This window comes from Sphaerodactylus townsendi, linkage group LG04 (assembly GCF_021028975.2).
Source record: "Sphaerodactylus townsendi isolate TG3544 linkage group LG04, MPM_Stown_v2.3, whole genome shotgun sequence".
Taxonomy (NCBI): Eukaryota; Metazoa; Chordata; class Lepidosauria; order Squamata; family Sphaerodactylidae; genus Sphaerodactylus; species Sphaerodactylus townsendi.
The window spans coordinates 154,412,867-154,439,176 of NC_059428.1; the positions used below are offsets into that span (position 1 = coordinate 154,412,867).

At 46.7% G+C, this 26,310-nt stretch overlaps 1 protein-coding gene across 2 annotated transcripts in view; it reads right to left on the reverse strand.

Annotated features, from left to right (window-relative positions):
* XYLT1 (xylosyltransferase 1) overlaps positions 1 to 26,310 on the reverse strand; it is a 170,880-nt gene that overhangs the window by 131,861 nt on the left and 12,709 nt on the right. The window contains exon 1 of one of the 2 annotated variants that reach the window (XM_048493209.1): positions 19,852 to 20,150. The exons of the other annotated variant lie outside the window; for it this stretch is intronic. Within the exon in view, the coding sequence (XP_048349166.1) occupies positions 19,852 to 19,902 (51 nt within the window). The 5' untranslated portion in view covers positions 19,903 to 20,150. Of the gene's footprint in view, positions 1 to 19,851; positions 20,151 to 26,310 lie in introns of those variants that run through there. 2 annotated transcript variants of the gene reach the window in all.

Sequence of the window (26,310 nt, forward strand, 5' to 3'; positions counted from 1 at the left end):
GGGGGGAAACCCCCCAAATATGCCCATAACTGTTCTCAGTTAATCGGAATTCAATATTTTGTTTATGTTGTTTCTAGTCCGCCTTTCTCTTTTGTACTCAAGGTGGATTACACACAGAGAGCTGGTGAAATCATAAGAGTAAATCAGTATAATCAACAGAGAGTCAATAGGACATTCACTAAACAATGCAACGGAATCAGGGTTGCAGAACCAATCAGAAATGTACAAACAGAACCGAAGTGAATTACAAGTATGGAGACGACACATTCAATGAAGCAAAAATGACATAGTAGGTTCCTAGTTTTGGCAACCTAAACACAGTCATCTAGACCGCAGCCCCAGATAATTTAACCAAGTAACTCTGCTTTGTTTCCATTTTCTCTAAGTAGTCTTGTCGAGCCCAGCTGTTTAAGGATGACCTTTTCAAGTGTCTTTTCAACAAAGCGCCAAAGCGTCAGCTATGAGTTGCAGACAAACGATCGGAAGCCCACGTGAATGAAGTCAAAACACCACTGTCGGTCTGAGGAGGTTTTGCTGTCAAACCCGAACTGAAACGGAAGCGGTTTGCAGGGCAAACAAATAAATGTCTGATTCACTGAAAGTAGGCCAGGCCTCTCCTTAACACAACACTCCTGCCTGTTGGCTAAAATGGTTCGCGGAGCATGCAAGAGTGGAAAGAAATCAGGACTCCTTGGACTTTCCACATTCAGCCTTGACACCGGGCCAAGACTATCGGCTGGAAGACCAGCCACCTCCTTTTATAAAGCAGAACGTCTCTTGAAACCACACCAGGTACGAAATCTTTTGCCATAGGAAAGATTTCTCTCTTGGTTGAGAGGCCAGAAACACAAGCGGCACCACGGTTTGCGAGGAAGACAGGCAGGAATCTAATTCTAAGTCGTTTCTGGGGAAAATCCTGTTTCAATTTTTTTTCCAGTGGTTGAATACTATCAGGTTTTTGCTTTCATTGAACTAGGGGGCCTGTGCGCGCACGCTTGCACATTTGCATGAATGTTTCATTCACAGCTGCACCGCACCACAGATGTTCGTGCTTTTGGACTGGTGCGCATGGACGTGTGCTGCATTCAGACAGCATGTTTTAAAAACGCAAGTAGCTGGACATACAAACGATAGAATATCTCCAGGACAAAAATAATAAATGCATTCCTAGATGACCGTTACGTTATTAGTGGAACAGCCCAGAATGGCTGAGTTGAGGTTTTATCAACGGACAGCGAATTATGATCTCATTTCCTTGACAGCTTGACACCTCTCTCGTCCACGGACCCATCAGAGCTTAAACAACTGCTTACCATTCACTGAAACCATCACCTGAAGTCTCGATATACCTCGATCCTTTCGTGAAACATTGGACTCTTATCTGGTGAACCGGACTTGTTTCCCCACTCCTACATTCCTGCTGGGTAACCTTGGGCTAGTCGCAGTTCTCTCAAAACTCTCTCTGCCCCACCAGAAGAGAGATCAAGCTAAGTGGAGATCAAGCTAAGTGGAGAACATTTGATGAAATCTTCTGACTTTCTGCAATTGGCCTTGGCACCACGTGGCAGCCATGTTATTTGGTGACCACTGTGGTATTGGGAAGTGCCATCCAATCACAGCTGACTTATGGAAACCCATAGTGAGGTTCTCAGAGGCGGTTTGCCATTGCCTGCCTCTTCATCCTGCCCCTACTATTCTTTGGAAGTCTCCCATCCAGCCAGGGCCACCCTCCTCAGCTGAGAGCCAGCATGGCGTAGTGGTTAAAAGGAGGTGGATTCTAATCTGGAGAACTGGGTTTGATTCCCCACTCCTCCACCAGAGTGGCAGAGGCTTATCTGGTGAACCAGATGTGTTTTCTGCACTGCTACATTCCTGTTGGGTGACCTTGGGCTAGTCACAGTTCATTCAGAGCTCTCTCAGCCCCAACTGAAGGTGTCTGTTGTGGGGAGAGGAAGGGACAGGAGCTTGTAAGCCACCTTGAGTCTCCTTACAGGAGAGAAAGGTGGGGTATAAATCCAAACTCTTCCTTCTTCTTTGGACATGTAACCAGAACTGGCCAGCCTCAGGCTACTCAGGTCAGGACTGTTCCAAACTACCCCTTCGCAAAATCCCCAAAATGTCCAGAGGTTCACAACGTTGGAAACCTCCTAAGGTTCCAGACTTGTTGGCAAGGTGAGTTTCCCAGACAGATCTGAGCTAGTTGACAAATTCTACTGCTAGCAGGCTTCAAAAACTTCTATAAATCTGAACGCCAACTTCGGTGAAAATAACGCTCGACGCTGAGCACAAGAGTAAAATGCTTCCAGCAACTTAAAAAAGAAAAAAAAATCTACCGCCGGCTCTCCCCTGACTGCCGAAATCAAATCAACACCCGTGTCAGGAGTACAGAGTTAGCATGACAGATAGAATCTCCCTCTCTCCCCTGTGCCTTTGTCATAATACCTGCGAGTCGAAGGCACTACAGAGCTCGCTCTCCATACAAGATCTTTGAACTGGCCTGTTACACAAGGTCAGACATGTTATATCACCGGTAACAGGCTGAATGACTAGGAACGGTTTCATTTATTAATGAATAGGTTCGTCTTTCCTTTCAAGCGCAGACACATGAAACGACTGCAGTGATATCCAACGTAACATTTTGAAAGCCGAACGCTCCTGGCAACGACACGACCGATCGCTTAGCTGAATTGAGAGGGCTGGAACAGCTTGGCGGAGAAAAAACGGGCCTGGATTTGGGTTCAAGGGCATGCTGGGCCATCAGAGAAGCTGAGCTTGGCCATCTGCTGAGTTGGGTACCTTATAGGGTTAATAAAACAAAAAATAGGTATAGTGCTGTCAAATCAGACTAGAAGAAGAAGAAGTAGGAGAAGGAGAAGAAGAGGAGGAGGAGGAAGAGGAAGAAGAGGAGTTTGGATTTATATCCCACCTTTCTCTCCTGTGAAGAGATTTACAAGCTCCTTTCCCTTCCTCTCCCCACAACCTTGTGAGGCAGGTGGGGCTGAGAGAGTTCTGAGAGGACTGTGACTAGCCCAAGGTCACCCAGCTGGAATGTAGGAGTGCGGAAACACATCTGGTTCCCCAATAAGCCTCTGCCGCTCAGCTGGAGGAGTGGGGAATCAAACCCGGTTCTCCAGATTAGAATCCACCCACTCTTAACCAGTACACCACTACAGAATTGTAAACTACACCATGGGCTACAATAATGCTCTAAATAGCCTTAGATGACAATGCAAAGATGAAGTGCACATTTAATGTGCACATGTAAATGGACAGACTTGTAATATGGACCCAAAGTTCATGGGGGAAGAAATATCCCTTCAAAACCTATAGAGCAGGGAATCCAAACACAGAATGTTCACGTAGAGAAAATGGATGAGCCCACTGGTTCTGCGCCCATTTTGCGGAAATATTAAATCCACTGCTTCAGTGCTGATTATAGGTTCTTGCCCGCACTTTTCCTGGGATCACAGTGTCATAAGAACATAAGAACAAGCCTGCTGGATCAGACCAGAGTTCATCTAGTCCAGCACTCTGCTACTCGCAGTGGCCCACCAGGTGCCTTTGGGAGCTCACATGCAGGATGTGAAAGCAATGGCCTTCTGCGGTTGCTCCTCCTGATCACCTGGTCTGCTAAGGCCTTTGCACTCTCAGATCAAAGAGGATCAAGATTGGTAGCCATAAATCGACTTCTCCTCCATAAATCTGTCCAAGCCCCTTTTAAAGCTATCCAGGTTAGTGGCCATCACCACCTCCTGTGGCAGCATATTCCAAACACCAATCACACATCACAAATACAATTCCGTAGCAACTTTCTTACAAGAGGTACATGGCTAAGAGTCAAACTGCACGTTGTTCTATTGCGCTTGTGGGGTTTCCGTGAAGATGGACTGTGGTGACGACGTGGCGATCTCCGTGGAGGAAAATGGTGGGTTAAAAAATGCCCAGCAAGAGAAGCCTCATCGTCAACCCTCCGAATTCTCATTGCTCCCCAAGTGACGGTCTAATGAGTGTGAGACTAATGAGTTTGATTGACAGAAAGTGCCATCGACACTGAAATGGGGATGTTTAAATCTAAGTGTTGGGGGGGAGCAAAATTTGGGAACATCCTTAGCAGGAGGTGAAGCATTTCTTCACTGCTGTCTCAAACAAAATGGGACATCGGTCCCATTCCGCGGCTGCTTTGCCTAGACGGTGACTCTAGGGAGGGCACTGCCGTGACCCATGCCACCTGCCCCGACTTCTGTTGCTGCAGACCCCATTCAGAACTTAACCTGCCCTCCCTGAGCAGCTGCTGATTTATTTATCTGCGTCATTAATTTTGGTCCCAATGAGCGCCCAAAGCAGCCTGCAACATTTTCCTCTCTTCCGTTCTATCTTCACAACAATCCTACAAGGCGGGTTACTGAGAGTGCGGGTCACTCGGCACGTTTCCACGGCAGAGTGGGAATTCAAACCTGGGCCTCCCAAGCCCTTGTCCAACCCATTAACCACACCGCACTGGCATGGAGTGTCAGTTTTACCGACTTAACAGTGAAATCCCAGTTTCTTTTAAAAGCAATAATGATGAAGGGGGGAAAAAGAAGCTATTCATACCTTCGTTTCTGTTATAAATGCTTTTAGCAAACCTGAGCGGATTCCAGAGTTAAGATACAATCTTTTCATACATCTCAGCCATTAAGCATTAACTGTATCTTGATGCCCTGACATATCTTAAACTGCTCATAAGTATCTTTTACCAGTAGAACCACTCTCTAATTCCGTACCCTTTGTAACAAATTCATTTCCATCTGAGCCATCACTCCAGAAGCATGGCATCACTTCTTGTGCAAACACGGAAGTGAGGTCACTGTGCCAAGGCAACGCTCTAGGATTCCACTGAAACTCTATAGTTTTGTCACCTGACACAACGACGTCACTTCCGGGGCTAAGCTATTAGCACCTACACAAGAGTGAGAAGAGGAAGAAGAGGAAGTAAGGCGACTCAAAGGGGCTTACAATCTCCTTTCCCTCCCCCTAGCTCCACAACAAACACCCTGTGAGGTGGGTGGGGCTGAGAGAGCTCCGAAGAACTGTGACTAGCCCAAGGTCACCCAGCTGGCGTGTGCGGGAGTGCACAAGCTAATCTGAACTCCCCAAATAAGCCTCCACAGCTCAAGTGGCAGAGCAGGGAATCAAACCCGGTTCTCCAGATTAGAGTGCACCTGCTCTTAACCACTACACCACGCTGACTTGAGGAAACCCAAGTCCTTATTCAATCCCAATGGGCCAAGCGAGGATTCCTCAAGAGTTTCAATAACCTGTGTCTTCAAAACACCAAGGAGGTACTTGCCCCCAGGACAAGCAATTGGGCCAGCTGTCTGCAACCGGCTGCACTTAGTCTGAGCCTAAATTCAGAAGTAAGTCTGATGCATGCAGAAAAGAGAAGAGAAAATGTGAGCCTTGAGGGGTCAAAATGCAAGGCAGAGTAGCAGAGAGTGCATCAGAAGTTAGGCTTTTGAATCAGGAATGGGTGGAGAACGTGCGAAGCAGAAAATATTGTGGCGGCCGATTTCCCTTCTTGCAAAACCTTCCCTAGGAAAAAAAAAGCCCCCAGAACTACTGAGAAGTGAGGGAGTTTCATTCCCGTTACCCTAAGGACTATTACAGGCTCTCTGCTTCTTTTCTACCTCCCGCAGAGGAACAGCAACTAGCTCACAGCTGGACTCTGCGCTCGGTTCACACTGGCCTAAATCCAGAAGCGAACGTAAGACACACAGCTTTGCAAAGCAGTGCAATCAGTTTCAACTTTCGGGGAGGCGGGGGTGGGCGGGCGGGTGGGGGGGAGAGCCGAAGAGGCCGGAACGTTTACAGACCAAGAAATACACAACACGTCCCTTCAAGAGTCACAAGGTGGGCTACTGGCCAAGAGACTTCTGCTCCTCTTCCTGAGCCAGCTGGCTTAGCGTGGGATCGTGATTTGTCTCCTGGCAGGGATCTCCAGAGTGGTGCCCGAAGGCGCCCTGGCGCAGCCAACACCTTTTCTGGCGCCTGCCAAGTTTTTTTAGGGAAGAGGGCGGGACCAGGTGAAGCTTCTGATTGACTGCTAGAGATCTGATTGGCTGCATAATTTTAAAAAAACGTTACTTTGACAGCAGCTGCCAATAAAATCCACACTGTTTCACTGAAGTTGTGGCCAACGTTTTGTGGCTGTCTCCGCCTCTTGTGGCCGCCATTTTGTGGTTGAGCCCACCATGCCGTACCAGAATTCCAGAGGTGCCCAGAGACTCAAAAAGGTTGAGGGGCCCCACCTTCAAACCCTCCCAATGTTAGTCCCAAGCAGAGCCATACCAGAGACGTGAGATGGAAGTGTGAATGAACTCATCAGTTCGGGGCGGCCATTTCTCCGTGTTTAAGAACTGAAAAGTTGAACGCAAACCTCTTTCCTCAGCGTACGCTTTGCATATTCGTGTAATCGAAAGCCCGGGGGGACGGGAGGAAGAGGGGTGCTTCCCTCATCCGGGAGCAGCAGTGGCGTAGGAGGTTAAGAGCTCATATATCTAATCTGGAGGAACCGGGCTTGATTCCCAGCTCTGCCGCCTGAGCTGTGGAGGCTTATCTGGGGAATTCAGATTAACTTGTACACTCCTACACATGCCAGCTGGGTGACCTTGGGCTAGTCACAGCTCTTCTGAGAGCTCTCTCAGTCCCACCTACCTCACAGGGTGTTTGTTGGGAGGGAGGAAGGGCAAGGAGATTGTAAGCCCCTTTGAGTCTCCTACAGGAGAGAAAAGGGGGATATAAATCCAAACTCCTCCTCCTCCTCCTTCTTCTCATTTGATAAAGTTAGAGGAACAATGGATGGAACACAAATCTGGAATGAACAAGTTGACGCTGTTTAATGGAAATGTCTTCTGTTCTGTTTAATGGAAATGTCTTAGCTGTAGAATTTGGTAGGAAGCTGTGGTGGACATCATGAAAACAGACAAACTTTCTATCCGTTTGAAAGATCTTTCTCTATCCCGCTTTAACAAGACATGGGAACCTTTTAAACAATATTTGGAGCAAAGACTAGCTTAACTTTGTTGATGCTCCATAGAAATATGGGCAAGAACATGGTTTATTGAACTTCACCTGTTCTTTCTCTATCTTCTTATAGTGATATTTTATCTTAAAAGTAGAATTCATTGTCAATACTGAAAACAAAACTTCGTTGTTGTTTTTTTTGCATAAAATTGCCTTCTATTTTGAAAACCCAGTGGCAACCGCACTCTGGAGAGAGAGTTAGTATATATACAATAGTTCTTTTTTTTTTTGGACATGTTATAGATACTCTGAATGCTGCCATTATGTTCTTGGTAGTTGTTAGGAAAAGTTATTATCTGTAACCCTCTTTATTGAGGGGACAATGTTTATTTACTTGCTCTGTCTATGTTTTATTCAAATGCTTGTTTTAATTTTTTTATTGCGTCAACTTTTTTGTTAAAACATAATAGAAGGCTTTTTTTACAAAAAAAGAAGAAAAGGAAACGTCTTCTACGTCCTTTCCTTAATTTAAAAAAAAGGTGGCCGAGAACTAAAGGTACCGGAATGACTGAGAAACCAATACTTTGATGACACAAAATGAGTTCACAGTAGAAGTCATACCAAGAACCAAAGCTATTTGCGGAAAAGGTCTACACTGAGCCCGACATTTGGAAGCAGGGCCTTCCAATATTGCTGTAGCTGAGAGAGAGATACTGGAAGGAGGAGAAACAGAAGACTCTCAAGGAAGTAAGTTCCACAGCGTTGAGGTACTGGTAAGGCCTGGTGCTGTTGGTGGATCTCCTCTCCTGTATCCATCTGAGATAATCCTCCAAGCCAGGCCTCAGTGGGCATTAACGAAAAGATGTCTTCGTGGAGAAGCAGAAATACGTCGATTTCTCATTCATTGTGGCCTCACTTAGAAATCCCCATGTCAATTTCACTTCCCAGTTGGGCAAATCAAACCCACAACTCTATTTGGTTCCCTTGCTTATTCCCTTGTAAAACGCACTGTGGTGGTTTTTTTCATTACCTGTTCATTAATAAACGGTTACATAAATGCCGTGCATACATGCACTGCACACCATACACATGGAGCACAAGTTAGCTCCAAAAACAACCTTCAAAAGCAGAGGTCTGAATCCAGTGGCAGAAATGAAAAATTAAAACACAGGCCGTTTGCTTATCTCTCTGTGGGATGCCTCCCTCCATTTTTAAAGCGGTCTGCAGTTGCTTGAAGGAGAACCAGAAGCTACCAGCTGGTATGAAAGGGAAGATCCTTTTGCCAACTACCGAGGATAACACGGTGGGGGAGAACACAGGAGGATCGGCAGGAACTGAAGGCGTGCTCAGGGTACGTCAAACGGCAGATCTCCTTTGTTTCACATCCCCTCCCCTGCCTCTTTGACTTCCTTCCCACGCCCCTCAAGGAAACTCCCTCTTGTCTGATGCTCCTGCACTTCTAAGTGACAGAGCAAAACGGGCACTGGTCAGATACTGAAGAAGCCAACCTGGGGAGTGTTGCGTCTTCCCCGGAAGTTCCAAAAACACACTGAGAAGTCGCAACACTTCAGCAGAGCGGTCAAAGGACGACTTCCCAAGGAAAGCGGATGAGACAGAATTCAGATGGGGGTTTTCTTGGACGATCGGGCCAAGGAGGGGGGTAACTCATGACGGAGCCCTTTACGCTTCATGTACGCTGCTCAACGTCACCTGACATTGTCAATTCATCAACAGCAAGAAGTGACCTATCCTTTCACCAGCACCCACACACACTGGATTGTTTACTCTCAATGGGACCTTGATTCCGTCTACGTTCAGCAACACATCAACTTCCTGGGAGATCAGCCTCTTCCTACGATCCGTTGGTGCATGTCTGCCTGCCAAGCGGGCATAGCACTTCACGAAACTGATTAAGGGTTTGGATTGTAAAAGGATCTTCCACAATACGTCCGCTACTCATTAAAGGAGCCACAAGGATGCTTATTTCCCCTTTAGTTTGCATCTACGGCTTTTGCTGGAAACTCTACGTCACTAGTTCCCTCGTGCCTTCGAAGCAGATTTCTGAATTGCCTCCGGAACAAGTCAAAGGGCTAGCTCTAACTTTGAAAGGGCCACATGGCATGAGATCGGGGTGCGTGAGGGGGCGCTGGCTCCCACAGAAACCTGTCTAATCATAGTCCAAAGTCCTAGGCCTTGTACCATTTCGGAATTGACACTCAGGGATATCATTCCACCAATGTCTATAATTCCACTCAAGGATGTTTAGGACAGCTTGCCCCATTCTCTTCTCCTCCATTTTATCCTCGCGACTACTTTGACGGTCAACGTTGTGTAGGGGTTAAGAGCAGGTGGACTCTAATTGGAGAACCAGGTTCAGTTCCCCGCTCCTCCACATGAGTGGCAGACTCTAATCCGATGAACAGAGTTTGTTTCCCCTCTCCTCCACAGGAAGCCAGCCGGGTGACCTTGGGCTAGCCACAGCTCTCTCAGAGCTCTCTCGGCCCCACCTACCTCACAAGGGGTCTGTTGCGGGGAAAGGAAGGGGAAAGGAGTTTGTAAGCCACTTTGAGACTCCTTACAGATGAGAAAAGTGGTGTATAAATCCAAACTCTTCTTCTGTTAGGGTGGTTGTGCTCAGACTGTTTCATGGTGGCCCAGTATGTTTTAGGGCAGTGATGGGGAACCCTTTTGGGACCGAGTGCCCAAATTGTAACCCAAACCCCACTTATTTATTGCAAAGTGCCAACCTGGCAATTTAACCTGAATGCTGGGGTTTTAATTTAGAAAAAAACGGTTGGCTCCTTCCTCCTCCTCCCCACCTGCTAGAGTGGGGTATAGCCTGGTCTAGCCTCCAGAAAGTCCTGCATGCACCACTCTGTGCCTCTCTAGCATCTCTGCCTCCTCTGCACTGCACCCCCGCCCCCCCCCCCCCCGCCCGGCAGCAGCCACCTGGAGCACAGGCACCAGGCCCGCCAGCCGAGTCCTCCCTGCTCACCGCGGTGGCCCAGGCCAGCCTAGATGTGTGTGGTGTGTGTGTGTGTGTGTGATTTTCCGCTCCCCACATGACAAACTCTGTGTGCGCGTGCCCACAGAGAGGGCTCCGAGTGCCACCTCTGGCACCCGTGCCATAGATTCGCCATCACTGTTTTAGGGCTAAGCAGGCATGCTAATCTCCTCCATTATGGACTAGGATTCTTACCATGTCTCCATAAGGACAGGAGAACCAGGGTCTAGGCCACAAATGGATCATTTTGTTCTGTGCTCAGCCCCTGGTGTGTTCACTCTTATGCAAATAGGATTTGACCTCAAGTTAGCAATAACACATTTATGTCAGTGCTATTTCTCTTTCCTTTTAAATAAAAAAAAGGTCACTCCATTGACCTTCTTGTGTGAAGTACCTTCTTTTCAAAAGAAAACAAACCTCTAACTACCAAGGGGGCTGTACTTGAGAATGTATACAGTTCTCCTAGCCAATTATCCTGCCACGAAAGTAATAACTTGTTTATAGATATGTCAATTCAGCTTTTCTTTCTGCTGAACGGCTGCAGAATGTAAAATATCATTCCCCGCAACAAACGCAAGGCATCTTAATCAACGCTGCCCGATCCTTCCTCGGGGGGGAATTATTTTTAAGCCTATTAGCATAGCACGTTCTTTAACAACATTTTAAATGGCTCTTTCAGGCGACTTTTTTTTAATGCGCTGTTTTATGGAAAACAAGAGCGGGAGGGAGAACTTGCGGCAGAAATAGGTAAAAATCACTTTAAAGTTGGTATCGCAGATCAAAGTGCCTCAAGGGATGTACAGACAGGCTTGTTTCCTTAGATTTCTGCACACGGTCAGAAAAAACCTTTCCCATCTTGTTCATGTTCTCTGGTACATGTTCCATCCTAATTTGTTTTTCTTCACGGCCACCCCACATGACATTTTTGTCACAAGCTACAGTTGCAAAAAAACAAAAAACAAAACGGGGAAGACTCCTATTCAATATTGTTAACATCACTGAGGAAAAAGTCAAGCACCGTCTCTTTCCCGGGGTTTTAAAAAAGACAGAATGAAGGGTGGGCTTGGGGCGGCTTACAAAAATTAAACCATAATAATACAGTAAAGGCTCAATGTTATTTATTTACTTATTTTAATATTAGGAAAATTTAATTGTCCTGCTGTTTTAATTAGTAATTCTCCAGAGCCTGAGGAGTGGATATATCCTTTTAGCAAATAGAACTAAATCGGGAAGTGCCAGATATTTCCTGGCGTTGGATCTTAAATATAGTCAAATGGTATCTATTTTACAAATGTATTTATTTATTTATTTATCTATTTATTTATTTTTCAAATTTATAAACCGCCCACCCCCGAAGGGCTCTGGGCGGTGTACACTGGGCCAAACATACAATGGCCAAAACAACATACACCAAAAAATCAGTTAAAACAAGTTAAAACAATATACAAAAATTCATAAAACTAGCAGCATCAATACAATATACATAACAGCAAGATTATAAAAGTGTGTGTGTGGCGCCCGATCCCAAGGCCGGGCGGGGGTAGCAGTGTCAGTCAGATATTATATTAGACGTGCTGATGGTAAGATGTCTTTGAATTGTCTTTGAATTGTCTTTGAATTGAATGGCTAAACCCTTTTAATCCATTTTATATTTTTACAAATGAACTGTCAAGTTGGAAAGCAAAATCCATAGATGTAACATATGATTTTAAATTTAATAATTTAATAATAGTGTATAACCACTGTCTAATACCTAATGCCAATAAAGGTTATTGTGATTGATTGTGATAATAATACAGCAAGATGCGATACACAGATATAACTGAAACTTACATAAAACGTTCATTCTTTTATGGTATTCCTCGTGTCCCACTGGAGAACTACTGGCAAAATACTCTTTTCTGGTTCCCCCACCACTCCACCGTAGAGCCAGCCCAAATATCAATCACTCATCTGATTCTAAAGGTCTTCCAAGAGTTTTGTCTGCGCTCCTCTGCAGCCTGGGGCACCTGAGTTCTGACCCACGTGAGCTCTGACCCATCCGTTTCCCCTTTCCCGCTTTCATAGGGGAAACTAATTAGATTGCTCTTCTGTGAAAGATGGCAGCAGGGGCAGAGCCCTTCCTGGGCAAGAAATTACTTTGCAGTTCACTGTTTTAAAATCTCTTCCTTCCGTGCTGAAGATCAGAGCTATTTCTGAGGAACTGGGCACCTCAGATGGCTGTCTGATTCAGCAACACATGACTCACGGAGGAGAGGGAAGGGCTCTCCCTTCTGCACAATCAAGCTCCTTGTCTGGAGCAGACGGCAGATCAGTCCAAACGGGCTGCGTTTTCCAAGATGACAACCCGTTGCATTTGGCCTCCCGGCTCTCCCAAGAACCGTGGTTCTGTGTGCAGGGCAGCGTGCCTTTCCAAACTTGACAAGAGGCCAGTTTTTACACGTCTTATGAAAGAACCTCATTAATATGACAGCTATTCTCCGAAAACTACACTCCTGGAGGCAGAGTTAGAGTCTTGCAAGCTCAAAATTTAACCGGGAGAGGGGCCCACTAACCCCAAGATGAGTGACAAAATTAGTTAGCTGAGACTGAGAACTACATGACAGAAGAGGAGAACCAAGAAGAAGAGGAGGAGTTTGGATTTATAGCCCCTCCTTCTCTCCTGTAAGGAGACTCAAAGGGGCTGACAATCTCCTTTCCCTTCCCTCCCCCACAACAAATACCCTGTGAGGTGGGTGGGGCTGAGAGAGCTCTGTCGAGCTGTGACTAGCCCAAGGTCACTCAGCTGTCGTGTGTTGGAGTGCACAGGGTAATCTGGTTCACCAGATAAGCCTCCACAGCTCAAGTGGCAGAGCGGGGAATCCAACCTGGTTATCCAGATTAAAGTGCACCTGCTCTTAACCACTACGCCACTGCTGCTCCAAGAAACATTTGGGGTGACTTTGGCCAATCGCTCTTTCAACCTAACCACAGGGTTATTTCAAGAATAAAACCGAGCAGGGCAGAATCACGAGTTCCTTGTAGGAAGGGTGAGATAAAAAAATATGCTAGACAGAATGATTTGGGGGACAGTAACTTTTTTTCACAAACACGAATACTTGTGTTGCAAAGAAGGCTGGAGTTATTCCAGCAGATGCATTATGTTTCCTTGGAAACTAACCTGGGTCTCAGGTCTAGACAAAGAGAGAGGCAGAGACACGACCAACATCAGCTAAAAAGGAGAGCAACAATTATTATTATTCATGGAACCCTTTGGCTTGAACTCTTAAAAACGGCAGAAAAGCTGAGAATATGATTAACAGCAAGTAACCTTCCCGCTATGCGTCTGCGCCTGCTGTCAAGTTGGAACAAGACTTATGGCAACCCCATAGGGTATCCAAGGCAAGAAATGTTGAGATGGTTTGCCACTGCCTGCCTCTTAGTGAACGGTGCTTGGCCCAATGTCACCCAGCAGGCTTCATAGAGTAGGAATCATACCTGGTTCTCCAGATGAGAGTCCCCCACTGTTAACCACCACATCCATGCTGGCTGCTACGCTACAAAAATCTCTTTCACTAGACCCTTGAAGACATGAGTTACAGTCATGTTGGCCAACTTCTATGGGCTGGGAAAGACTTTTTTCCGCCTGGTACCCTAGCGAGCAACTACCGGTTGGCAAACTATGCTAACCCAATGGCTGATTTTGCATAAAGGCAACTTTTTATGCTTACTGACGACAAGACGTGGCTTAGTGGTAGAGCATATATATGCCTTTGCAAGTAGGCCTCGAGTCCAATTCCAAATGCCTCCAGCTACAGAATCTCTGACAGCCGGTTTTGTGAAGGATTTTTGTCTATATGTATGAAGAAGATCCTGGATTCCATCGGATTCAAATAATTTAACAACCGGTTCCGGTGGTAAGATTCAAATAATTAACAACTGGTTGTTTACAAGCACCATTTTAACAACTGGTTCTGCCGAAGTGGTGCGAACCTGCTGAATCCCACCACTGAGTCCATCCCTTGAAAACATGCTATTACTTGGATAAAGGTAGACAACATGAAACAATGGCCTGACTCAAGTCACGTCTAAACGGGTGATTTGGCCAGTTGAAGAAGAAGAAGAAGAAGAAGAAGAAGAAGAAGAAGAAGAAGAAGAAGAAGAAGAAGAAGAAGAAGAAGAAGAAGAAGAAGAAGAAGAAGAAGAGAAAGAAGAAAGAGAAGAAAGAAGAAGGGAGGAGAAAGAGGCAGAGAGAGGAGGAGGAGGAGGAGGAGGAGGAGGAGGAGGAGGAGTTTGGATTTATACCCCACCTTTCTCTCCTGTAAGGAGACTAAAGGTGGCTTACAAGTTCCTTTCCCTTCCTCTCCCCACAACAGACACCTGGTGAGGTAGGTGGGGCTGAGAGAGTTCAGAGAGAACTGTGACTAGCCCAAGGTCACCCAGCAGGAATGTCGGAGTGTGGATATACATCTGGTTCACCAGATAAGTCTCTGCCACTCAGGTGGAGGAGAGGGGAATCAAACCCGCATCTCCAGATTAGAATCCACCTGCTCTTAACCACTACACCCCGCTGGCTCAGGAGGTTTTCTCCCTTGTTCTCCGCACTATTGCTGTGCTTCAGTTGACCTCCTGGGTCATCTCCATCTTTCCTGAGATCTTGGCCAAACCTGCTCTGGATCATCCCAGTCAACCCCTCATGCCTGCGCCATCCCATGCAGGTGACATCCGCACACAAACACTCGGAGCTGTCCGTTCCTGAATCAGTCCTTTGGTCCACCAAAGCCAGTGTCGCCTACACCAGCGGTTCTCAACCTGGGGGTCGGGACCCTATTGGGGGTCGAACGACCCTTTCACAGAGGTCACCAAAGACTCTCTGCATCAGTGTTCGCCATCTGTAAAATGGATAAATGTTAGGGTTGGGGGTCACCACAACATGAGGAACTGTATTAAAGGGTCACGGCATTAGAAAGGTTGAGAACCACTGGTCTACACAGACTGGCATTGGCTTTCCAGGTTTCAGGAAAAGGTCTTTCATACCAACTGAGACCCTTCAGAACCCGGTTCGAATCCCCGCTCGGGTAAATTCAAGGAAATCCTCTTGATGCCAATAAAGGTTACTGAAATTAAATAAATTAAAAGAAAATCCCCTATGGACAGAGGCTCTGGCTGTTTCCTGGAGGAAGTGGAGTCGCTTGAACACATGTTGTTTATATGATAAGCTTACAGAAGAAATCTAAGTGCCATCCCCTTCATTCCAACTTGCATTTTGATCTGTATCTTAAATATGATACTGTTCTTGACCAACCCTCGCAACATTGATTGGAATGTTTTCTCGCCATCTGATTTTCGTATTTTAATTTATTATTTATGGTTTCATGTCAATTGTAATTGGTTTTAGCTGGTAATGTTTTAAAATGGGTACTGTACAACACCGAGAGCCCTTTGGGGGTGGGCGGTATATTAAATCGAATGAATGAATGAAATGAATGAATGAATGAAATGAATGAATGAATGAATGAATGAATGAATGAATGAATGAATGAATGAATGAATGAAATCCTGGGGCCTATTTTGACTGAAGGGCTGGAAAATATAATAAATGGAAATTGAACTATTGGCTGCTGGGTAAGGACCAAAGAATTTCCAGTAACGTAGTCCAGTTTTGTGTTTCAGTAAATAAATACAGGAGAGCAGGCAGAGAGGAGACCATCCGTTCTTTTTAGAGGAAAGTTAAAATAAGTTCTATTTTATATTTCAACTTTCTTACCTCTTTGTTTGTAAACGATCTGGGATTTGGCCTTTTATGAAGGCCTCTTTATGAACACCTCTTCCTGGGTGTTAACTGTAAATAAACAGATCTATCTAATCCCCGCTCTGCCATGGAAACTTGCTCGGTGACCTCGGGCCAGGCACACACTCTCAGTCTCGACCCTGGCAAGTACTTGTACGGGAGACCTCTGAGGAATATCAGTGTCAAGATGAAGGCAGGCGACGGCAAACCACCTCTGAACCTCTCCTGCCTTGAAAACCCCACAGGGTCACCAGAACGGGGAGAAGCTTAGGGACCTGGGAATGTTTGGTGAAGAGAAGGTGAAGAGGTGACAGGATAGCCCTGTTTAGATATTGGAAGGGATGTCATGTTGGGGAGGGGGCAAGCTTGCTCCAGAGACTAGGACCAGGAGTCACAGGTTCAAGGTGAAGGAAAAGAGATTCCACCTAAACATCAGGAGAAACTTCCTGACAGTCAGGGCTGTTTGACAGTGGAATGCACGACCTCGGAGTGTGGTGAAGTCTCCTTCTTTGTAGGTTTTCAAAGAGAGGCTGGATGGCCATCTGTCAGGAGTGGTTTGATTGTGTGTTCCTGTAGTGCAGGGGGTTGGACTGGATGGCCCTTTTTGGGGTCTCTTCCAACTTTATGATTCTATGAACTGAGCTGTGACTTGACGGCAAAACAAAAAACCTGCATAATAATGAATGCTCCCTCTCCCTCTCGCTCAAGAAGACCGCCTCGCCCCAAACTGCACCGGTTCCTCCAAAGTCCTTGGATACGCACACTCAGCGCAGCAAAGACTAATGGAATCAGGCAGACTGGAGCTATGTTTATATTGGTTTTTAAACGGTATTCCTTGAGGGCAGAGCTGTGTGTCGCGTGTTTAGAGAAGGATGATAAATGCACACTTCTAAGATCATTACTGCATAAATAACTTGCATCAGCTCGTCTGCTTTTAAGTACAGTGATGTAGCTCACATTGGTGGGGGGCGGGGAGGGAGCCTCGGAGGGGGAAAATAATACTGACCACTGCTTTGTAAAGGCACTGCTTTGTAATTCCACCATTTTGCATATCAGCCAGCAGAGATGCTGGCAACTGATGTCATAAATCTGGGAGCCCCTTTCCCTTCTCCTGACAAACGTAGTAGTTAAGAGCAGGTGCACTCTAATCTGGAGGAACCGGGTTTGATTCCCCGCTCGCCCACCTGAGCTGTGGAGACTTATCTGGGGAATTCAGATTAGCCTGTGCACTCCAGCACACGCCAGCTGGGTGACCTTGGGTGAGTCACAGTTCTTTGGAGCTCTCTCAGCCCCACCCACCTCACAGGGTGTTTTTTGTGAGGGGCAGGAAGGGAAAGGAGCTTGTAAGCCCCTTTGAGTCTTCTTACAGGAGAGAAAGGGGGGATATAAATCCAAACTCTTCTTCTTCTTCTTCTAGATCAGACCAATTGTCCACGCTGGCAGGGGCTGGTGGGATTTGTAGTCCATGAACATCTGGTCAGCGCAGCCATGTCTTGGTCTGAGAGCCAGCGTGGTGTCGTGGTTAAGAGCAGGTGCACTATAATCTGGAGAACTGGGTTTGATTCCCCGCTCGTCCACCTGAGTGGCAGAGGCTTATCTGGTAAAACAGATGCGTTTCCGCACTCCTACATTCCTTCTGGGTGACCTTGGGCTAGTGACAGTTCTTTGGAACTCTCTCAGCCCCACCTGCCTCACCAGGTGTCTGTTGTGGGGAGAGGAAGGGAAAGGATCTTGTAAGCCACCTTGAGTCTCCGTACAGAAGAGAAAGGAGGGGAAGTAAATCCAAACTCCTCCTCCTCCTCCTCCTCCTCCTCCTCCTCTTCTTCTTCCTGCTCTTCTTCCTCCTCCTCCTCCTCGATATGGTGTGGTGGGACAGTCACTACTGTGGCACTCCCCTCCCCAAGGGGCTGCCAACCTCCAGGTGGGGCCAGGAGATCCCCCAGAATTACAATTTAATTCAATCCCCATAACCATTAATGGCATAAAAGGACAACGAATTACACTAACCTATAAATAAATAAAATAAAGATTTGGGAATAAAAACAATTGCTTCAGGTTTCAATGAAAATATAAAATAGTTATAGATGTAAACGTTTGCTCTGCCGCTTTGGAAGGAGGACTACATGATGCTACTCCTCATACTTGAGCCTCAAAGTTGCAGGCACTCTTCATCCTGGAACTGACTGCTTAGAAACGATCCCTTCAGACAGGAGGGGGAGAGACGCACAAGGGCCTTTTGGTTTGCTCTGTGAATTAAAATTCATGATCTCCAAAAACCCAGTTTTGATTTTCACTTTTTTTTTTTTGGAACATCTTGTGCCGGAACAAGTAGGTCATTTGGTATTCCTGAATATTTCCCAACGAATGAAAGGAGCCTTGTGCCCTCGCAACGATATTCGTTTCGGTCTCTTAGCAGGCCCGTTCCCGTGTTCCAGGGAAGAGACGGAGAGGCTTCTGAACTGATATGTGTCTGACGCAGCAGCCAAATCGGACCGAATGACCCACAGCGCGACCCATTTGCACAAGACGTATTGCCAAGTCAGCACTGGAGATGCCGCGATAAGCAATCTTGTCACTTTACAGAATTACAGAGACTCAGGTAAGCGATCAGATGCATAAAAAGCTCTAATGCGTAGCTTGCTGCTAAATATGCTCCTGCTTATTTAGTCGACATTTCAGAACGCAAGGCTGACGACCATTTCATGCTGTCCTTCCTCTCAGGGGCTCAAGGTGAAAGACAAGGTTCTCCCCTTCTCCCTTTCATCATCACAATCACCCTGCAAGGTAGTCTAGCAGGACAGAGGAGGGCAGGGAAGACGAAGAAGAGTTTGGATTCCTGTAAGAAGACTCAAAGGGGCTGACAAACTCCTTTCCCTTTCCCCCCTCACAACAAACACCCTGTGAGATGGGTGGGGCTGAGAGAGCTCCAAAGAACTGTGACTAGCCCAAGACCACCCAGCTGGCATGTGTGGGAGTGCACAATCTAATCTGGTTCGCCAGATAAGCCTCCACAGTTCGAGTGGCAGAGAAGGGCATCAAACTCGGTTTTCCAGATTAGAGTGCACCTGCCCTTAACCACTCCACCATGATGTCCTGTTGGCAGCAGAGGACAGGACTTGCAATAACAGATATAAATTGCGGGTAGAAAGGTGCCAGCTGGATATTAGGAAGATTTTTTTTTTTACAGTGAGACTAATTCAGCATTGGAATTAGCTAGATGAACGAGTGAGGTCCTCCCCCCCAACAGGAATCTTCAAGCAGTGGGTGGGTGAACACTTGCCAGAGATACTCTAGGACAGGGGTCTTCAAACTATGGCCCTCCAGATGTTCATGGACTACAATTCCCACCAGCCCCCGCCAGCATGGCCAAGTGGTAGGGCTCATGGGAATTGTAGTCTATGAATATCTGGAGAGCCATAGTTTGAAGACCCCTGCTCTAGGACTATGATTCCCATCAGCCCCAGCTGGCAGAATCGTACTCCATGTCCATTGGAGGGCCAGGGTTGGGCACCCTTGCTCTGTCTAGGCCCGTGGTGGCGAATCTTTGGCACTCCAGATGTTATGGACTACAATTCCCATCAGCCCCTGCCAGCATGGTCAATTGGCTATGCTGTAGGGGCTGATGGGAATTGTAGTCCTTAACATCTGGAGTGCCAAAGGTTCGCCACCACTGCTCTAGGCCAGGGGTGGGCAACTATGGCCCTCCAGATGTTTGTGGACCACAATTCCCATCAGCCCCTGCCAGAATAGCCAATTGGCCATGCTGGCAGGGGCTGATGGGAATTGTAGTCCACAAACATCTGGAGGGCCATAGTTGCCCACCCCTGGTCTAGGCGGATCCTGCATTGAGCAGCGGGTTGAACTAGATGCCTTGTACGGCCCTTCCGAACTCTAGGATTCTGTGAATTCTCTCAAATGTCTCATTCATGCCGTTTCAACCAGTGACTTGCACGGCCGAGAGGGACTTTGAATCCCGTTCCCTCCAATCCCACTCTTGAGCCCTAACCACTACCCCAGCCTGTTGCTCCAAAGCCCAAACCATACCCTTCCCTTCCCCCGACCACCTTCTCCTCACCAAGAGCTCCTTTGTCCCGGCGTCAGCCCAAACGCTGTAGACAGCCGGCATTTAATCCGCCTCTTCCCCCTGCTGCGTGGGCCCTGGGAATTCTCCCCTGACTCAGCAGGCCTCCTCTGTGCAGCGGAGGTTGATTGATGCCACGTTACGCTGCCTCCTGACCCTCATCCAGCCCGCAGCGTCAGACGGCCGCCGCCATAACTCACAAGTTAGCCGCCTCTGCGGCCTGTTCATCATCCAGCAACAGCTGGCAGTTGGGCTTATTCAGAGCCCATTACTATGATTTCCTTTTCTCTTCCCAGAGCGAATCCCTCCGCGCGGACGGCATGGTAATGGTGTCGCCGCCATGATGAAGGCGTCTGTCCGCCGTCCTCCTCCTGCCGTGCGGGGCTTTGTGATGGCGTGGTAGTGACAGTGCGGGGGAGAGGGCTTTCACTGCCAACGTGCTTTTAAAAAAAGATCCGTTGCAAAGAAGTTGTTATTTATTATTTCACAAAAAAGGAACGAAACGACACCCTGACAAAGAAAACAATAAAGCTCTGAATTCCTTAACTGCTATGAGTGACATCAAGCAAGAACAACTACAAAAAGCTGGGCAGTTTCAAGCAGAAATGCCACCGACCTGTCAAAAGATACAACTCCAGGGCTGCCGCGTCCTCTAAAACGTTTGTTTTCTCCAGAGGAGCTAATCTCAGAAGTCTGAAGATGAACTGTAATTCCACTTGCAAACTACACCCTCGACACTTTTAACCAATGAAAAATGGTTCTTTCTCCCACCCTGGACATTGCACGGGTATATACACTCCACTTGCTTTACTACCAACAGATCCTCTGAAGATGCCAGTCACAGATACAGGTGAAACGTCAGGAGAAAATGCTACTGGGACCCGGCCATGCAACCTGGAAAACCCACAACACCCTAATAAAATAATAAATAATAATAAAACATGCTCCCCTTTTTTAGGTCAAAGCGAGAACCTGGTTTTGAACTTTCAGTCTTCTCATCCTTCCACTGCTAATGGTAGCTCTTCCAAAACATTCTATCTGCAGCACTGACTGCGGAATGGCATCTTTGAACATGATCTTTTTAAAAGTCTGGGCTCCAATACTGCTCCTTACATACAAAGCGGAGCCTGAGACAGTACAAATGTCAACAGCAAAAAAACCCAATACCCCTGTCTGGCTCTAATACAAGATTAAAAACTCAATTTTAATGAAAATATTTAAAACATATGTATCCTTAAACATGTGAACGATACACGAGGTGGACAACAAATGCATCTGAAGCACAAACACACCTACACTAGGAGGGAAATCCCTAAACCAATTCACAGGCAACAAGTCTCTATCATGAGATCATCATATTCTGTGATATGATCATCATATTCTGTAGAGCAGCAGTGCCGTAGGAGGTTAAGAGCTCGTGTATCTAATCTGGAGGAACCGGGTTTGATTCCCCGCTTTGCCGCCTGAGCTGTGGAGGCTTATCTGGGGAATTCAGATTAGCCTGTACACTCCCACACATGCCAGATGGGTGACCTTGGGCTAGTCACAGCTTCTCAGAGCTCTCTCAGCCCCACCTACCTCACAGGGTGTTTGTTGTGAGGGGGGAAGGGCAAGGAGATTGTAAGCCCCTTTGAGTCTCCTGCAGGAGAGAAAGGGGGGATATAAATCCAAACTCTTCTTCTTCTAGAGTGTGCACAGTTCTGAGATACAGTCATTGGCGGATGGTCAATCTGAGATGGAGGCGGAAGTATTGACCCGGGATGAATCCAATACTTTCGACTTGGTAGTCTTCTTCAGCCACTCAAAGAACTCTGGGCACAGTTTGTTCTATTACAGTAATAAGAATATTAATATAAATACAAATACCTACTACCATCACACACTCAACAACAGTAGCCAACAGTAACCCACATTGTATAACAAAATATAGCAAAATGGCCAATAATGATTGAACATTACAGACTCGACTAAAACCATTTAAACAAGATAATGTGCAACATACTCACAGCCCAATACAATTCCGGCTCATACACATAAGGCATTTCGCTCTGGCCTCAAGCTCAACACCGCAGGTCTGCCCATTATCCTGCCAGTATGTGAAAAAGTGAAATGTCCAAGAATTTCTTAGAAGAACCACTCAACAAAACTCAAATTGCCTGCAGCTGTGCCACTGCTCCAGCAAAGTGTTCTTTCGGTTCACGAAAGCTTTCGCCACAATAAATCAGCCGGCCTCCGTCACCTTTCCTTTCATATGCTACTAATCCAGACCAGGAACACGCTCATACCCACAATTCCACAACTGCTCGAACATGTGGCCCTTAACGTGACATCCGTCCCACGGCGCAGCGGCTGCAAACGGAGTCCAACGTCCCCGTGTGTCAGCACCGCCCTCCCAACCGGTGACATCCGCCGTCGCTGCGCTCAGCACAAAAGCAAGAGAGCTCAGCTCCCAAAAGGGTAGGTTGAAGATTGAAAACCACCGACAGAACCTGGAGCAAGAACCAGCCCACTGAAGACGGGGAAAGAAACGGAGTTCCTGACACCACGCACAGAAAGCCGGAGCTCTGATGAACAGCGATATCACACTGTGTTAGTTCTTTTCAGTGGCCCCTTCCGCACATGCAGAATAATTCACTTTCAATCCACTTTCAATCCACTTTGCAGCTGTGCGGAATAGCAAAATTCACTCGCAAACAATTGTGAAAGCGGATTGAAAGTGCATTATTCTGCATGTGCGGAAGGGGCCAGTGCTGCCCGGAGTCAGTGGGGTGGAGTGCTTAGTGTCTAAAAAGGAGCTGCAATGAGTTTGAAACCCACCTGGCCATGACCTTCACCTTAAGAGAGAACCCTTCTCGTTGCTGATCTACACGTTCCCCTGGTTGAAGGTCTGCCCTGTCCTGTCAGTTCAAACATTTGCTAGAAGTTCCCTGCTGAAATTTAATTCTCGGACTGCTGGGATCCAGATTGGACCCACGGGATACAGACAGTGTTTTCCCCCAGGGCCATTTTCTCCACTTGAAACAACCCCAGGGGACCAACAGTCAACCTATCGGAGAAACACTTCAGAAGAAGAGTTTGGATTTATACCTCGCCTTTCTCTCCTATAAGGAGAATCAAAGGGGCTAACAATCTCCTTTCCCTTCCTCTCCCCACAACAGACACCTTGTGAGGTAGGTGGGGCTAAGAGAGTTTCAAGACAACTGTGACTAGCCCAAGGTCACCCAGCAGGAAGGCAGGAGTGCGGAAACAAATCCTGATCACCAAGATAAGAGTCTGCCGCTCATGTGGAGGAGTGGGGAATCAAACCCGGTTGTCCAGATCAGAGACCGCCTGCTCTTAACCAGTATACCACGCTGGCTCTTAACCCATCCTGTTGCTTGATGGGGACATTTCGAATCCTGTGCTCATTTTCCCATTTGCTTCATTTATTTTATACCATTTTTGGTGACAAAACAGTTAATTCTAATTTCCGTTCTTATGATCTCATTTTGCCGCTGCAATTTTGCCCCAACAGCTCGGAACAGCACATGAAACCGCAATGTCCAAATCCACCTAGGGTAGCCATAAAATCCCATCGCAGCCCTACCCAAAGCCTCTAAATTCAGTCATTACACCAAACCCCGGTTGTCCTTTTTAAACCACGGGTTTAATCACAATGCCCGACACGACCAAGAATGTGAGTGAGCGACTTTTTCAGATCACGGCAGGAAGAGCATTTTGAGATTATCACTACCCGGCTTGAAGGCAGCTGCAGAGAAAGGAAACAAGAGAATCTAGAACAGAGCGACGGAGACGACAGACGTCCAAAAGCTTCTTAGCTTTGAAGCCTTGAACCCTGGGGAAGCTCGATGACAACCTAAACATGTCTGGAAAAATCTGCCTCCAACTAGCTATGTCGGTTGCAATCAAAACAGCAGGAGGCATCTAATAACTCAAATATTAAGACAGAGCGACCGGGGGGTTTAAGTGGCAACCCCCTCCCCCCCCCCAATTATCAGATCAGATGGTCGTGAATCATCCGAGCACACAAAAGAGGACGCAAATGGCGGGGCAGAGTTGGCATTCGAAAGGTCCAGTTGGGACAAGGGAGGAAGAGGAGGTGCTGGCTTTCTTTTTTCAGGTACATATAGAAGGAACCACAAGGGAAAGGAGGGGACCCAAATCAAAATTCCTCCACTGGCTTCTACAGCCAGCATGGTGCAGCGGTGAAGAGCAGGTGGACTATTATCTGGAGAACCAGGTTTGATTCCCCACTCCGCCACCTGAGTGGCAGACTCTGATCTAGTGAGCTGGATTTGTTTCCATGCTCCTACACCTGAGGAAGAAGAAGAAGAGTTTGGATTTATACCCCACCTTTCTCTCCAGTAAGGAGATTCAAAGGGAATTACAAGTTCCTTTCCCTTCCTCTCCCCACAACAGACCCCTTGTGAGGCAGGTGGGGCTGAGAGAGTTCCGAAGAAGTATGACTAGCCCAAGGTCACCCAGCAGGAATGTAGGAGGGCAGAAACACATCTGGTTCACCGGATAAGCCTCCGCCACTCAGGTGGAGGAGGAGTGGGGAATCAAACCCGGTTCTCCCCAGATTAGAATAGCCTGCTCTTAACCACTACACCATGCTGAGTGACCTTGGGCTAGTCACAGTTCTTCAGGATTCTTTCAGCCTTGCCTACCTCACAAGATGAATGGCTCTGAACATAAACACGGGGAGGGGGCATTTATACGGTGGCATCTTCCAAATCGAAAAAGCGTTCACAAAATTCACTAAGTTCCAGACACACAGCCATTTCATCAAGCTTGCGCCTGAAAAAAATATGCGTGAAGAGCTTTCTCCCCAAATTAGGGTATACCATTTTAAAGGGGAAAAAAGCACAGAATGGCCAACTTGCACACGGAAATTACAGCGACTTGTAGAACTATGAAAGAAAAATAAAATAAAACACATAGCTAAGCATAAAAGGTACGGAGAAGTCGGTTGCACCTGCAAACTGCAGTTAAGCTCCCCCATCATCCATCACGCTGAAAAATGCAACGCTAATTACCTTCCGCACGAGAATCTTTAGGAAAGCAACAGGAGGAACCTATAAAAGCAATGTAATTTAAAAGAAGCTTGTCAAACTCAGCAGAAATACATATTTATAAGGTTGCTCAGGTGCTTACAAACAAATTGCATGCATTACTAAGTAAGCAGTTTTCCAAAAATTATGAAAGAGCAGGTTTAATTTTTTTTCTTCAAAAAGTTTGGTATGGACCTCTATTAATATTATGCGTTAGTGGAAGCATTGGAGGACGCGCTGTTGCTGGCGAAAAAATTCCTAGCGCCTTTGGATTTAAGAATTACGAAAACTTAAAGTTTGTATTTTCTTGTCAGCATTTGTTTCTGAAACTAACACAATACATTGCTAGCAAAGAAACATACAAGTTGGCTTAACGGGGCGGGGGGGGGGGGCTGTATGCTTTAGATGGTCAGCAAACTTCAAGAACAATGTCAGAGGTCAGCAACTGAACCCCAAAGAGTCACATCTGGAGCAGATAAGAAGAACATAAGAAGGAGCCTGCTGGATCAGACCAGAGTCCATCTAGTCCAGCACTCTGCTACTCGCAGTGGCCCACCAGATGCCTTTGGGAGCTCACAGGCAGGATGTGAAAGCAATGGCCTTCTGCTGCTGCTGCTGCTCCCGAGCCCCTGGTCTGCTAAGGCATTTACAATCTCAGATCAAGGAGGATCAAGATTGGTAACCATAAATCGACTTCTCCTACATAAATCTGTCCAAGCCCCTTTGAAAGCTACCCAGGTTAGTGGCCATCACCACCTTCTGTGGCAGCATATTCCAAACACCAATCAAATGTTGTGTGAAGAAATGTTTCCTTTTATTAGTTCTAATTCTTCTTCCCCCCAACATTTTCAATATATGCCCCCTGGTTCTAGTATTGTGAGAAAGAGAAAAATTTCTCTATGTCAACATTTTCTACCCCATGCATAATTTTATAAACTTCAATCATATCCCCCCTCAGCCGTCTCCTCTCCAAACTAAAGAGCCCCAAACACTGCAGCCTCTCCTCATAAGGAAGGTGCCCCAATCCCTCAATCATCCTTGTTGCCCTTCTCTGCACTTTTTCTATCTCTTTGATATCCTTTTTGAGATGTGGCAACCAGAACTGAACACAGGACTCCAAGTGCGGTCGCGCCACAGCTTTATATAAGGGCATGACAATCTTTGCGGTTTTATTATCAATTCCTTTCCTAATTATCCCCAGCATAGAGTTTGTCTTTTTCACAGCTGCCATGCATTGAGTTGACATTCCCATGGAACTATCAACCAAGATGCCCAAATCCCTTTCCTGGTCCGTGACTGATAGCACTGACCCCTGTAGCATGTATTTGGAGTTCGGATTTCTCCAGATGTTGCAGGAGAAGAAAAACAAGTCAATTGGTATAACCCCTCCCCACACACA